This window comes from Furipterus horrens, unplaced genomic scaffold (assembly GCF_987537825.1).
Source record: "Furipterus horrens unplaced genomic scaffold, mFurHor1.1.pri manual_scaffold_3, whole genome shotgun sequence".
In the NCBI taxonomy this organism is placed as follows: domain Eukaryota; kingdom Metazoa; phylum Chordata; class Mammalia; order Chiroptera; family Furipteridae; genus Furipterus; species Furipterus horrens.
Window position 1 is genome coordinate 9,319,207 of NW_028327173.1, and position 14,822 is coordinate 9,334,028.

At 35.1% G+C, this 14,822-nt stretch overlaps 1 protein-coding gene across 1 annotated transcript in view; it reads left to right on the forward strand.

Moving 5' to 3' along the window:
• The window catches only part of SPEN (spen family transcriptional repressor), a 72,541-nt gene that overhangs the window by 12,971 nt on the left and 44,748 nt on the right, over nt 1-14,822 (forward strand). Inside the window, exons 2-3 of the mRNA XM_090268653.1 lie at nt 6,809-7,129; nt 10,226-10,702. Coding sequence (XP_090124779.1) covers nt 6,809-7,129; nt 10,226-10,702 — 798 coding nt within the window. The remainder of the gene's footprint in view (nt 1-6,808; nt 7,130-10,225; nt 10,703-14,822) is intronic.

Below are 14,822 nucleotides of genomic sequence, written 5' to 3' on the forward strand. Positions count from 1 at the left end.
TGGTATGTTGGTACAATGCTCTAACCAACTGAGAGCTCCTGGGCCCAGGGCGAGTGATATATTTTTTAATTTGATGGAGTTAATTTCATGCCATTCTTTAGTTCTTTAGTGGAAAACATGTTTACTTAAAAGTTCATAAAACATTGGAATTGAGTAGAAAACTCCAAATCCCTTTTAAGATTGAAGAGTGATAAAAAAGAACCCGTTTCCTTAATCTGGAAGTAGAGGTGGTCTTCAAAGATTTTACAAAAATACTCATAGTGGTGTATAAAAAGAATATGGAATTTGTGTATATTACAAAAAGGTGGGATCACATTTTTGTCTTGATTTTATTCTACCTAAGCTACAGTATATTATGAAATAAGTCACTAGTGAAGTGATTTGTCTTAAGTATTCATAAATGTCCCAATATCTTTTTTAAAAACTTGTATTTTACTAAGAAGTAAATCTTAAGGTTAGAAGTCAGTTTCCTTTTCAGCCTGTGCTCAATCCATTGAGCCACACCAGCCACGGCTGCAAACAATGGCTTTTCTGAAGAGCTGTCTGTAGTTATCAAGTTTTCATGAACAGGAATCTAGGCACTCACCATGGATTCAGTGAACAGATGAGTAAAGTTTTGTTGGTTAAATTAAGCTTATCCTCAGTCTTCCAAGTTTTCTTAAACCTTTTCTAATTAGAGCCAACTAAGTAGTTTTTTCCCCAGTATTTAACCATCTTTATTTTCTGATTTAAAAATAGAAAAAATTGGGGAGTGATGGCAGTGGCAATAGAAATTATACTATGCTGATATAAAGACTTTAAATTCTAGTCAAAGTTAAAACCCATTTTAAAGGTTCAAAAGAAATAACTATATGGAGTCTGATCAAGACATATATGAGTTGAGTCTCGCTATTAGCCTCAATAATGCAGGATAACAATTCTCAACACAATTAGAGTCCACCCTTACTAGATTATTTTTTGTTGGGCATGGGAAAGTAAAATTCTGAAGAAATGGGTTCTTTCCATGCTCTCATGACAGAGAAAGAAGGTTCTTGGTTTGATGGAGAAAGCAACTCCTGTTCCCAGGTCATGTCTGAAGCTAAGTAGTTATTTTTATTTATTTATTTTTTAAGTAGTTATTTTTTTAAAAATTTTTTTGTCATTTAACTTTTATTGAAGTGTACATAGGAGGTCTTCAGAAATAAAATGCAAGCATGAAGATATGGCCAAACATAAAATCTACCAAATTCAGTGAAAAGTTGCTGACTTCAAATAGTAGTTGTTAAGTAGTTTTTTTTTAATATAAAAAGGCAATTATGTTCCATAGCAGCATTATTCACAGTAGCCAAAAAGTGGAAGCAACCCTACTGTCCATGATCCATAGATGGATAAACAGAATGTTCTTATTAGGTGTAGGTAAGTAGAATGCACACATTGGACTATTATTCATCCTTATAAAGGAGATTCTGACATGTACAACATGGATAAACCTTGAAGACATTATGCTAAATGAAATAAGGCAGTCACAGAAGGACAAATATTGAATGATTCTACTTATACTAGACACTTAGAGCAGTCAAATTTCAGAGACAGAAAGTGGAATGGCACATGCTTTGTTTTTTACTGTTATAAACAGTAAGAAATCTTGTACACTGTATGCAGATACATGTAATTATACACATATGATAAAGTTCCTATAAATGAAATTTCTGAGGATGTCTATTCAGTTCTTAACTAGTTACGATTAAATCGTCTTCATAAGAGGTTTCTCTAATTTATATTACTCCTGCCCAGTGTTGTGAAAGTACCTATTTTCTTATACTCTGGCTAATTATTATTAAATAGATATTATTAAAATGTAGGTTTTTGTGTTACGTGGTACCTTCTTTTAAAATTTAGATTTTCAGAATTTTAAATGTAATTGAGCAGTTTTTAAAAGTGTGTGTTTACCATTTGTGTGTATGTCTGGATTTCTAAAGAATGCCTATTCACATATTTTGCCTGTTTTTTGTTTGAGCCTCTGTCTTCTGTGATTTCTAGGCATTGTTTGTATATTTAGGAAATTATTTGATTTTCATGTGTTACAAGTATTTTCCCCCCATTTGTCTTTTGACTATATTTTGCTCTTTAGGAGCTGTAGTTTTTATGTGGTCTTTTCCTTTATGACTTAAGAATTTTACCTCATGCTGAGTCTTTCCTAGACCCATGATTATTCAGCAAACTAATACACACGTATAGTATATGTGGGGGTAGAGAGATCGGCAAACTATTACAAATCGTTCCTCCTTTCCTCTTTTCCTTTAATACCTCTCTCCCCATCCCTCCAGTAGAAAACACCTCAGTTTATTAGCTTTTTTTAAATGAGACTAAGGCTCTGTGATTGACTGCCCTTTGCTGACTTTATTTCCTTTTTACCATTTTTAGGAATTATCTGTACTTAGTCAAAAGATGGACTGATTAAAAGAGGAATATATTAATTATTTAAGAATAGTTTATAAAATCCACTTTATACATAAATTTATTTCACAATAGATTTTCTGAAAGAATTCTGTATCACCATGAAATGAAGATGCAGATTTTGGCTGTCATCATAAGAGGCTTGTTTATCTTCCCAGTCAGTCATGCCTGAAATAGAAAATGTCTTCCAAATGTGCCCAGTTACAGAAATGTGACATGTATAGTTGATTTATATTGAGATAATGTAGATGCTTTTGACTAAAGGAGATATTAAATCTTTTGTATTAAAGGACAGTGACATGTACTGTTTTGTCTTTTTATTTTAATAACCCATTTATTGAGAAACAATTTACATGACATAAAATTCATCCTTTTAAAGTGTACAATTCAGGTGTTTTTAGTATATTCAGAGTTTTGCAACCATCACCACTAATTTCAGAATATTTTCATCACTGTAGAATGAAACCCCATACCTATTAGCTCTCCATTTCCCCTTCTCCCCAGCCTTTAGCAACCAGTAGTTTACTTCCTTTTCTGTGAATTTGCCTGTTTTGAACCTTTCGTACCTATGGAAGTATACAATATGTGACTGACTTTTTTCACTTAGCATAATGTGTTCATCCATGTTATATAGTATGTATTGGAACTTCATTTTTTAAATTATTGAATGAGTCCATTTTATGGACATAACACATTTTAAAATCCATTCATCAGTTGTTGGATATTTTGATTGTTTCCATTTTTGGCTATTACGAATAATGCTATGGACATTTCTGTACCTATTTTTATGTGGACATACATTTTCAGTTCTCTTGGGTATATATATCCAGGGGTTGGAGTTGCTAGGTTTTAAGGTAATTCTGAGTTTAACATTTGGAGGAACTGCTGAACTGTTTTCCAAAGTGGCTGCACCACTTTACAATCTCACCAGCAATGTATTAGGGTTTAGATTTTTCCTTATCCTCATCATCACTTACCTTTTTTATTTTAGCTATTTAGTGGTGTGAAGTAGTATTTTTTTTTTTTATTCGACAGGTTTTAATCCATCATTATTGTTATTCATTTAAAAAAAATTTTATTTTTGGTTTTTCAATTACAGTTGTCCCCTTTCCCCCCAATTTCTCTTCCCCACCCAACCCACCCCCTCTCCCGCAATCATATCCCTCCCCGTTGTCCATGTCCATGAGTCATTTATACGGGTTCTTTGACTAAACCCTTCCCTTACTTATCCCCCTTCTCTCCCTCTCCCCTCCCCCCTTGAAGTAGTATTTTGTTGTGGTCTTGGTTTGTATTTTCCTAAAGACAAGTTGTTGAGCCAATTTTCATAGGCTTTTTAGCCACTTGTATATCTTCTTTGAAGAAATATGTATTTATATCCTTTGCTCATTTTAAAATTGTATTTTATCTTTTTCATTATTCAGTTGTAAGAGTTCTTTATTACATAATTTGCAAATATTTTCTTTCTCCCTTCTCTACTCTCTAAAAATAAATAAATAAAATCTTAAAAAAAAAAAAAAGCAACAGCTAACACAACAATAACCATCCAGTGTGAATAAATCAAAATTACACCAATTTTTTTTTGGAGGGGTGTCAGGTTGGCAAAAAATATTATATTATTTTTTGGTCTTCCGCAGAATTTTAGTAGTTTGTGTGTGCCATGAGATGAAAAAGGTTGTCGTTCCACTTAATTATACATTAGTTGGTTGATTCTCGTATGTACCCTGACCAGAGATTGAACCCATAACCTTGGCTTATTGGGACGTTACTCTAATCAACTCAACTGAGCTACCTGGCCAGGGCTTGCTTTTTAAAATTTTTTAAAAAGATTTTACTTATTTTTAGAGAGAGGGAAATGGAGGGAAAAAGAGGGAGAGAGAAACATCACTGTGTGAGAGAGAAACATCTATTGGTTGCCTTTTGCATGCCCCCAATTGGGGACCTAGCCTGCAACCCAGACATGCACCCTGACTGACGACCTTTTAGCTGGCAGTCCACCGATTCACACCAGACAGGGCAGGGCTCTTTTTTTTTAATAGAAGGAAAATCTACACAATCTTGGGTTTAGTGATAAGCCTTGTATGTGTGTATGTGGTAAAACGTACATAATGTAAAATTTATTTGAACCATTTTAAGTGTATAATTCATTGGTATTAAGTACATTCACAGTGTTGTATAACCATCACTACTATCTATTTCTAGATAGTAGTCTGTGCTTCTCAGACTGGTCTGTGGACCAGGAGGTCTTCAACTTGTACAGAAACTCTGTACCCATTAAGCAGTAACTCTTCATTTCTTCCTACTCCCAGCCCCTGGTAACTATAGTCTACTTAATGTCTCTATTTAATTTGCCTGTTCTTTTGTGTCTGGCTTTTAAAAATTTAGTATGATGTTTATTCATGTTGTAGCATGTATCAAAACTTCATTTCTTCTTATGTCTTAATGTAATATTCAATTGTAATATGTATATAACATTTTGTCCATCTGTTGATGGACAGTTGGTGTCTACATCTTTTGGCAATTGTGAATAATGCTGCAATGAACATGGTGTTACACATATGTGTTTGAGTCCCAGTTTTCTTTTTTGGGGTGGTGGTGGTATATACCTATGATTAGAATTGCTGGGTCCTCTGGTAATTCTGTGCTTAACTTTTTGAGCAAATGCCAAACTTTCCTACAGTGGCTGTACTATTTTACAGTTCCACCAGCTATACACAAGGTTTCAAGTTTCTCCACCTCCTTGCTAACACTTGCTCTTTTCTTTGTTTTCTTTTTTTCCCCTTTTAAATACTAGCCATCCTAGTGGGTTGAAGTATTATGTCATCTTGTTTTTGATTTGCATTTTCCTAGTAGCTAATGATTTTGAGCATCTTTCTTGTGCTTTATCTGCCATCTGTATATCTTTGGTGAAGTGTTTTGCCTGTTTTTAAAAAATATATTGAGTTGTAAGATGTCTTTCATTCTAGATACAAGTCCTTTGTACATTGGAAGGTATTTTTTAATGTTTTTATGGAAAGAACTATTTCAATTTCATTTTCTCCCTGAAGTTAAAAAGATTCTTTTGTCAATTCATTTGCACCAAGTAATATTGTTCCTTCTAGTTCAGTTGCCTTTTGAAACTGGATTTTTATGATTGTGTGTTCTCTGTGAGAGGTAATAACTTAAACTATACTAGTGGATATAAAAAGAAAACTTCTCCTTTCTGATAATGTGGTCATCTTCTTCAGGGGAAGTGTAAAATTATAATCTTCAATTGTCAGAGAGTAAGAGTACTGTATTTGAAAGTGCTGTGCCTGTCTCCCTAAAAGGTCAAATTGCAAGTATCATACATTAACTCCTACTGAAATCTGTAGAAGTTTCATGAATTCTTTTATTCCAAAAATTTTTATATTTCTAGCCTAACATATATGCTTCAAAATAAAAAAGGTGCCCTAAAATTTTTCTTTACATACACAATGAATAGTTTTTTTGAATAAAAATGGGAACATACGGTTTATCAAAAGATTTTCTTAGATTTATTGTCTTACATGAAAAAAATTTTAATTATACCTAAATTACCAATTTTAGCAGTTTTTTTTAACCACCTGGAAAAGAAAATTAAATAGTAAAAGATCACATTAAATGAATTAGACTGCCCTTTGTAACTGGACACAAAATATTTGGTGTTATTTTGCCTTCAAGTAAGGAATATTTGAAATAATCTCATTTTTCAGTAGCATCATTTTCAGTTAATGAATTAAAATGAAATATGTAGAACAACTTTTTAGTTACAGTTTTTAATAAAAATCTTTTACGATTTCTAAGTTGCTTTGATCGTCCTTAGGTTCAGTATCCCTTTTTAGAATGTACAACTGCCTAAAATCTGCTGAGAGATATATTTCAGCTAAGTGTTCTAGAAAGGTAAAAGGTAATTTAGTAAATATTATATTTAAGAAATGAGAGTAACGAAACAATGTGGTGAAAACATTTGTAAATATTTGCCCCAAGAAAGAAAAATGTGAGCCCTGGATGGTATGGCTCCGTGGATTGAGCGCTGGCCTGCAAACCAAAAGGTTGCTGGTTTGATTCTCCCATCAGAGCACACGCCTGGGTTGCGGGTCAGGTCCCCAGTTTGGGGCATGCAATAAGAGGCTACTAACTGATGTTTCTCTCCTCTCTTTCCCCCTCCTTTCCCCTCTTTCTAAAAATAAATAAATAATATCTTTAAGAAAAGAAAAAGAAAAATGTGAGTGTAAAAGCCATTTAAAATGTCACTTTGTAACCCCTTTCTGATACATACATAATGTAAATTATCTAAAAATAAGAAACAAATTTTCAAAAATATTTTTGGAAAATTATTGATGTGCAACAATAATGTTGACTTTATTTTTTCCAGATATGGCCGCGTGGAAAGTGTCAAAATTCTCCCTAAGAGAGGATCTGAAGGAGGAGTGGCTGCCTTTGTGGATTTTGTGGACATCAAAAGTGCACAGAAAGCTCACAACTCAGTCAATAAAATGGGAGATAGAGACCTACGCACGGATTATAATGAACCAGGCACCATTCCAAGTGCTGCTCGGGGATTGGATGATACAGTTTCCATAACATCTCGTAGTAGAGAGGTTTCTGGGTTCAGAGGAGGTGGTGGAGGGCCTGCTTATGGCCCACCACCATCACTTCATGCACGAGAAGGACGTTATGAGCGGAGACTTGATGGGTAAGTTCCAAGGTTTCTGTAGGCAGGTATTTTGTATTTGATATGGTGAGAAACAGAAACTCATATTTAGGGGCCCCAGATGGATTTAAAGTTTTGGGCATTCTCAATGTTTCCTATTTTGGGTTGGAAACAGAAGTGATTTCTATCCCAGTGGCTGCTGGTATCTTATGGAATCATAGAGGATGTTTCCTGCAGCTGGTTGGATATCTACTCCTGAGATATAAAGTGGTGGAAGATTTTGTATGGCAGCATCATTTTTGGAGTTACCTGTCTTCTAGAATTAACGATTTCTTCTCTTGGATGATGTTAAGACCTTCCTTGGATATATCCCTTTTACCTGATGGAGCTATTTGGCTACAGATTTTGTGGTTATACTATATGGAATATTTCTGGAATATTAGAGCCTACAGATTCTTTTAGAAGTTAATATCTGCTTCTCAATATTCATTACGTAAAGTGTACAAATGAGTTGGATTGTCACCAAAAAACCTAGCAGACCATAATTCAACCGTTTGGATTCTACAAACAATATTTTAACCTGGAAATGTATACTTGGAGAACGAAGAATGAAGGCAATGTTTGATTTTCCCATTTTGGATCTACACTGCTTCCATGTTGGAATTATACTCCCTGATGGAATGGGGAAAATTTGAGATGATGAACGTTCCTAAATCTGGAATATAGCCATTCTTTTCTAATTTCTGGAATGTATGGGATGTCATGCAGTCAAGATTCCATTAGCTCAGGAGAAGAGGATTACTAATCTTTCATAAGCAAGTTGCTGCCCAATTAAAGGTACTTTAGCTTTGAACACACGGTGATGGTCAGTTGTGGATACAGCAATCAAAATGGACTGTTCTGGATCCCTACAAAGGTGAACTGTTGGCGAGCAACTGTGCCTTCCTCATTTGGTGGAATCATAGGGGATATTTCCTCTTCTGTCAGCTGCCTGATTCATACTTAGGGCTGGAAATTTTTATGAATATGGATCAATTTATGATTGTCTACTATCTCAAGAAAGAAGTCTGGGGGTTTGAGAGTTACAGTTTGTTTGGGACTACTTGCTTCCAGTGGAATTATTTTATCTGATCACTAAGATTTTTTTTTTCCTTGTGGTTCATCTAAATATCATTTGACACCCTTGCCCATTAAGAAGGTGGATTACCCCCATAAGAGGGGCCAAAATTGGGGAAGTTATGTTCACAATTCTCTCCCTAGATTTAATTGGGATTATAGGTCGTGTTTCCACACTTGGAAAAGGTTGGTATGTCCTGACCTGTGTATATTAGCCCCTCTCCTAACCCAAGTCAAACTCTCTTTTTTCCCCACTAACTTTAGAAGTATTTAGTACTAATAGATGAATCAAAGAATAGCCATTAGATTTCAGCTCTGCTAGCTCTTGTGCCTGCCTTCTGTATCTTCTTAATGGATAAAACTTTGCATATTTATAAAATATCAGCTGTAGTAGTAATCCTCCTAGAACTATTGCCTATTGCTTCTGTTATATCATTAATAAGCTTTCACTGATTAATATTTGATAAGGTGCTAATAGAATTATTTTTGAGATTTTCTCCTAAGTTTCAAAGGAAACCCTCTTGTTTGTTAGACATTGAAATATCTATTCAAATTCCATAAATGTAGTGAATAAAAAAGGAGAAAGTCATTTAATATATTTAAGTAGGAAAGATACTACTATTGAATTTTTTTGTCATGCCAGTTGCTTTTCATAATAGGTGCAAAAAAAACAAAAACAAAAACAGTGTAAGAAGGTATGTTTGCTACTAAGTGAAATGTTGAGTGAAAATGAAGATTAGTGGAGAGATTTGGCATCTAGGCATGTATTGGGGACATAGAATTATAAGATTTTTGCCAGATAATTTTTATTGCAGAGATTCCAATTCTTCTATATCTTTCATAATTCCTTAATCTCTTTTGATAGAAAAGAGTTCCAAAGATAATGTTGAGAAGAAGTTTAACCTTAAGTTCAAATTCAAGGGATGATCATTTAAAGGTTCAGGAAATGAGTTCTGGTTTCCTACAAAAGTAGAGAAATTAAGATTTTTAATAGGATTAGATAGGATTAGACTTAGTTTTAAATACTAACACTTAATTGCATGTGTGTAATTGTACATGCAACAATTTTTGTACTCTTAGGTTGACAGATGTGTCCTATGGGGGGGATTTAAAGTTAAACCATTGCTAATAGCAACCTTAGAGAATCTTACAGTTCCTAGAGTTGTGTAATTTCATCATAGGCAACTTGAATATAGCTAATTCCTAAGTCAACATATTTCTTGCAATGATTAAGTACGTATAGTGAATCTGGAATAGGCATTTTAAAAATTATGTGGAATTTGATAGCACAAGAAGGTAAAATACCTTTATTCTTTAACTAGTTAAATTTACCATTAAATAGCATGTGGCAACCCAATATTTTGATATCCTAAAAAAATTTTTTCTGCTTGTTATTATTAAATGTGATTGTTTGGGCACAGCAGTTTACAAACTCTAGTAATTTTTATAATTACCCAAAGAAGTTGAAAGTTAGTGAGAAAAAGTTACATTTAAAGGTTTTTTCTGGACTTTAAAAAATGTCCTCCTACAGCTGGAATATACATCATAATAGGGCTTTCATGACTATGTTAAAATGTATCATGGAAATTTTGCCTAACATAAATTTGCAAAGTAAATAAAAGTTGGGTATATATTTTAATGAGATGAAAGAAAACTTTCAGATTGAAATGATAGCCTCTCCCTGTTCCATTAAACTTAAAATGAAAAGGAGATTGGCATATGCTGATTTCTGTCTATAAACCAGAAAATCCCTAATGAAAAGAGGAACTGATTTGCAGAAACACTAGTCATGAAAGCCCAATATACAATTAAAACAATGATTGCTCAGCTGTGAAAGTAAGTTTTGGAGTCAGGTAAAATGTTAAGCTTGTTAGTGTTTGTTTACTAAGTAGGTTAATACTGTTTAGAAGATGACCAGTTAGTTGCAGAGATAGTGCTGAAGTGAATGTTTGCATGACTTGCTTTTAGTTTTGCTTGTCCCTTTCTGATTGATTAAATATTTTTCCCCCTCCTAAAATGCAGGGCTTCAGATAACAGGGAGCGTGCTTATGAACATAGTGCCTATGGACACCATGAACGGGGGACGGGAGGATTTGATCGGACAAGACATTACGATCAGGATTACTATAGAGATCCTCGCGAGCGGACTTTACAACATGGGCTCTATTATTCTTCTCGGAGTCGAAGTCCAAACCGATTTGATGCTCATGACCCCCGATACGAACCTAGGGCTCGGGAGCAGTTTACACTGCCCAGTGTGGTACACAGGGATATCTACAGGGATGATATAACCCGGGAGGTACGAGGCAGAAGGCCAGAGCGGAATTACCAGCACAGCAGGAGTCGCTCACCACATTCATCCCAGTCTAGAAATCAGTCTCCTCAGAGGCTGGCTAGCCAAGCGTCTAGACCTACCAGGTCCCCTAGCGGCAGCGGCTCTAGGAGTAGATCCTCCAGTAGCGATTCAATCAGCAGCAGCAGTAGTACCAGCAGTGACAGGTAGGTTAACAGCCTTTTGTTATAACAGACAAGCTGTTGAATAAATTGTCACAAATTCTTGATGATGATCAGTGGTAATGGTTTTTAGCATAGTAATATTTTTAAAAGAGCATCTTGGATCATGTATATAATGAGTGAAGAAACTTATTAGTGTGTGGCGTTTGAATTAACCATAACGTGAAGTACCTGAAGCTAAGCGATGATTTGCAAATACTGTTTCATCCTCCAGATGCTCAATATTAAAATTGCCAAAAAGGAAGAAAAGTGGTAACTTTAGTTGTGTGAAGCAGATTTTGTGCCACTGAAAATGTGGTTATTTCTTTTTAAGTTTCTAATTTCTTTGGTGCGTAATACTAATTTCTGTTACTCTGGTTCAAAATTTGTGAAAACTGTTTTGTTAAAAGTGCATTGGTGAAGAAATATTGTTGACACATTTATTTATTATCAATGACTAAATCAACTTAATATATTTGACTATCAGGGTTGTAGCCAATTATAAATTCAAATAGAAAAGCTTTTTTTTAAATGCAGATTCTAACTTGGCTGTTCACTAAAGCTGAGTAAGCCTATTTCATTAGTTGGGAATTTTTTTTACAATGGCATTTGACTTTAAAGATGAAAATAATACAGGTGATCTTAACAGGAAATCGTTTAAAGGTTAGGTATACTGGGTTGGAAGTCACAGACCTGGGTAGGTGGTATCATTTACTGCTGTTACAATCTTGGACAAGTTATTTAAGCTTTTGAGGCCTCAGCTTTCTCATCTGTTATAAGAACGTGCTTTATAAAGTTATTGTGAAGATCAAAACGAAAAGTGTATGTAAAGTGCTTAGCTTGATACCCACGTATGTTAAGTAAATACTGTCTTTCATAATTGATAGCTGTTATTATTACTGCTTCAGATGTTGATAGTCTTTGAGCCATTCCCATTTCCGGTTATTGTTATTTAACCTGCAAATCCTAGATATCCTAGTTTTAAATGTAAATGGTGTGTATTTTACAGGATACAAATGATTTGACCTATTAAAGTGCTCATATTAATTATTTTTCTTTTAGTATTGCCTTCTTAGAATTAATTTAAGAAAAGTAAATGATCATGTAATTGATGAATGGTTCCTTTGATGCCTCCTATATATTCTAATTCAAAATAATAAGTGAAAACATTTTATGCATCTATCTAGATATAATTCAGACATTTTGGAAGATCTGGCATGTTACAATGAAGCAAGCACTTAGTTTAGGAAATCAGGAGAGTTAGGTCTGGCTCTAGCTTTGTAGTTCTGTGACATATTTGAGAAATCCTTAACTTCTCTTGATTTCAGTTTGTATATTGTTGACATAAATGGTTGACGAGCTTCATTTGAACTCTATAAACTGATTATAAGATCTTGTTGTGCCCCATTTTCTTCTACATAGAATTGTCTAAGATACTTAAGTGTTAGTCATTTTCCTCAAACCTACGTCATTGAAGGGATGCCACTGCATTCCTTTGGATCAAAACTTATTGAAAAGCTAACTCTTGGTGGAGGTGTTTGAAGTCAGAGGAAACAGTATACAAAGCCTTTAGGATGGCATTGTACTTGGGTGGGGAAGTTACAGTGTTTGGGATTTGGTCCTTAGCATTGCAGGCTCAACAGTTTGAACCCAGAGGTGATATGATGAGTTGGGTATGCCTTTTTTACATAATCAAAAAAATAATTAGTTGTATGCCTCTTACAGTCGGAAAGGTAACTGCTACAAAGGCAAAGGCGGGGTTAGTTTAGAAAATCTCCATGGGGACTACATTACAATCAGAGGGTATTTTCTCTCTTGTCAGCTGCCTGATTTGTACTCAGGTCTGGAAATTTTTATGACTTAGAGCTGTGTAAGACTTTAGCAAAAAGAAAGGCGTTTTAGGGCTAGACATGGGAACATGGTGGGTGGAAGGAACAACTTGAAGAGATGTAAGTGGGAGGAAGAATGTTTTGAGAATCATAGATAATTTACAATGACTTAACCACACTAATGATTTTGGGTTTTATTCTTTATGTACAGATGAACCGTTGAGGGATTTTGAGAAGGGAGATAAGCTTGTTGAGATGTGTGCTTTACGGAAGGCATCTGGCGACTTAGAATAGGAAAGACAGAGATTCTGGTTAGGAGGCTATTTCAGTAGCTTGGAGAAGGAAAACTTGGACTGGGAGAGTGCCTAACTAGGGACAAGTGGGAGAGACATTAAGAATCTGATTATGTTGACTTATGAAAACCAGAATGAACTTGAACGATGGGCTTTTCAATACTGTTGTGTGACAACAGGACCAGATCTTCCTTTGCACACTGCAGAGCTCGTACATTGTCTTTCTTAGAACACATGTTCAACAAATAGTTGAAATACGGAGATAGAATTCTTAGTTAACACATTGCGTACGGGTGGTGAGAATTCTCGTCATTTCTAAAAGGTATTTAAATTCTCTGGTACGCAACATGTTAACACGAAGGAGAAAGGAAAATTGATGTTAATACCTAAAAGATTTGGTCATTATATTGTGATTGAAGCAACTGCACAGAAAGAAACATCCTTTGGAGTTTAGGGCACATCCAATACCCCTGGGTTCAGCCTCTGTTTTATCAGATGTCCTCTTTTCCTCTAATCATATTGACTTCAAAGTATAATATTTTGAGATGTCACAGATTCAGAATGTTCAATATCCTTTTGGAAATAATAAGGTACTTTCGTAATCTTTATAACTTTATGATTGTGAAACTGTGACATTCTAAGTCTTTTAAAAATATTTAAAATTAACATCTTTTTTAAAAAAGATGTTTTAAATTTATTTTGAGAGAGGGGTAGGGAGGGAGTAGAGAGAAGAGAAACATCCATGTGTGAGAGAAACATTGATTGGTTGCCTCTCATTCATATGCCTCCAGCTGGGGACCTGGCCCACAACCCAGGCATGTGCCCTGACTGGAAATCGAACCAGCAACCTTTTAGTTTGCAGGCCATTGCTCAACCCACTTAGCCACACCAGCCAGGGCTTAAATTAACATTTTATAGTAGACGGTATATAGCTTGGTTTTGTCTATAGAAGCAAGTTTCTATTCTGTCTGCATGACTGCCTGGGAAATTAATCACCCTCCACCTCCCTTAATTGTTGCAGTTTTGGTGAATAGAATCCTAGCAGTGCATTTCAAATGAGTAAACATGGGATTAAAGGCAGTCTAGCTGTGAAGTCCTTATAAATGATACACCTACTGTTTCTGCAAAATTATTCACAGTATTTGGTGAGAACTGGGGCTTCATGGTGTAAACTTGAGGTGAGCAGCCCTGTGCTGCTATTTATGTCTATCTTTCTCTGTCATGGTCATTTAGGGAGTCATTTAGAGAGACATTTAAATACATAAATTTCACAGGAGCATTGATTTTAAAAGCCTTTAATTGAAGTTGAATGTACTTTGTTTCTATAATTTTCTATCATTGGATTTCCCCCTCTTATCATATTGTAAGAATTTTCTTTAATTAGGCCAAAGGGATTGAAGGATTTGTTCAAGTTACTTAGTTCATAAACTTTCCTAATATCTCAAAGTAGTTTTTATTTTATCTTATTTATTTTTTAGAGAGAGGGGAAGAAGGGGAGAAAGAGAGGGAGAGAAACATTGATGTGTGAGAGAGAGAAGTCTATCGGGTGCCTGTTGCACTCCCTCAACCACTTCCTCAACTAGAGACCTGGCCTGCAATCCAGGCATGTGACCTGACTGGGGATGGAACCGGTGACCTTCTGGTGTGCAGGCCTGTGCTCAGTCCACACTAGCCAGAGCAAAGTAGTGTTTAAAAAAGATTCTATTTACTTTTTTATTTTTATAGAGAGGGGAAGGGAGGAAGAAAGAGGGAGAGAAACACTGATAGGTTGCCTCTTGAATGTGCCTGCACCCAAGTATGTGCCCTGATCAGGAATTGAACCGGTGACCTTTCCACTTTGTGGGAGGACTCCCAACCTACTGAGCTCAAAGTAGTTTTGACTGAGATTTTTTCCTAGTTGTTTACTTTGATTACAGCCAAAGATGATTAGGCTGTCTGAGTCTCTGAACTTAGATGGGGAGAAGAATTATATCTTTTCCCGAATCTATAACTGAAATTAAGCAT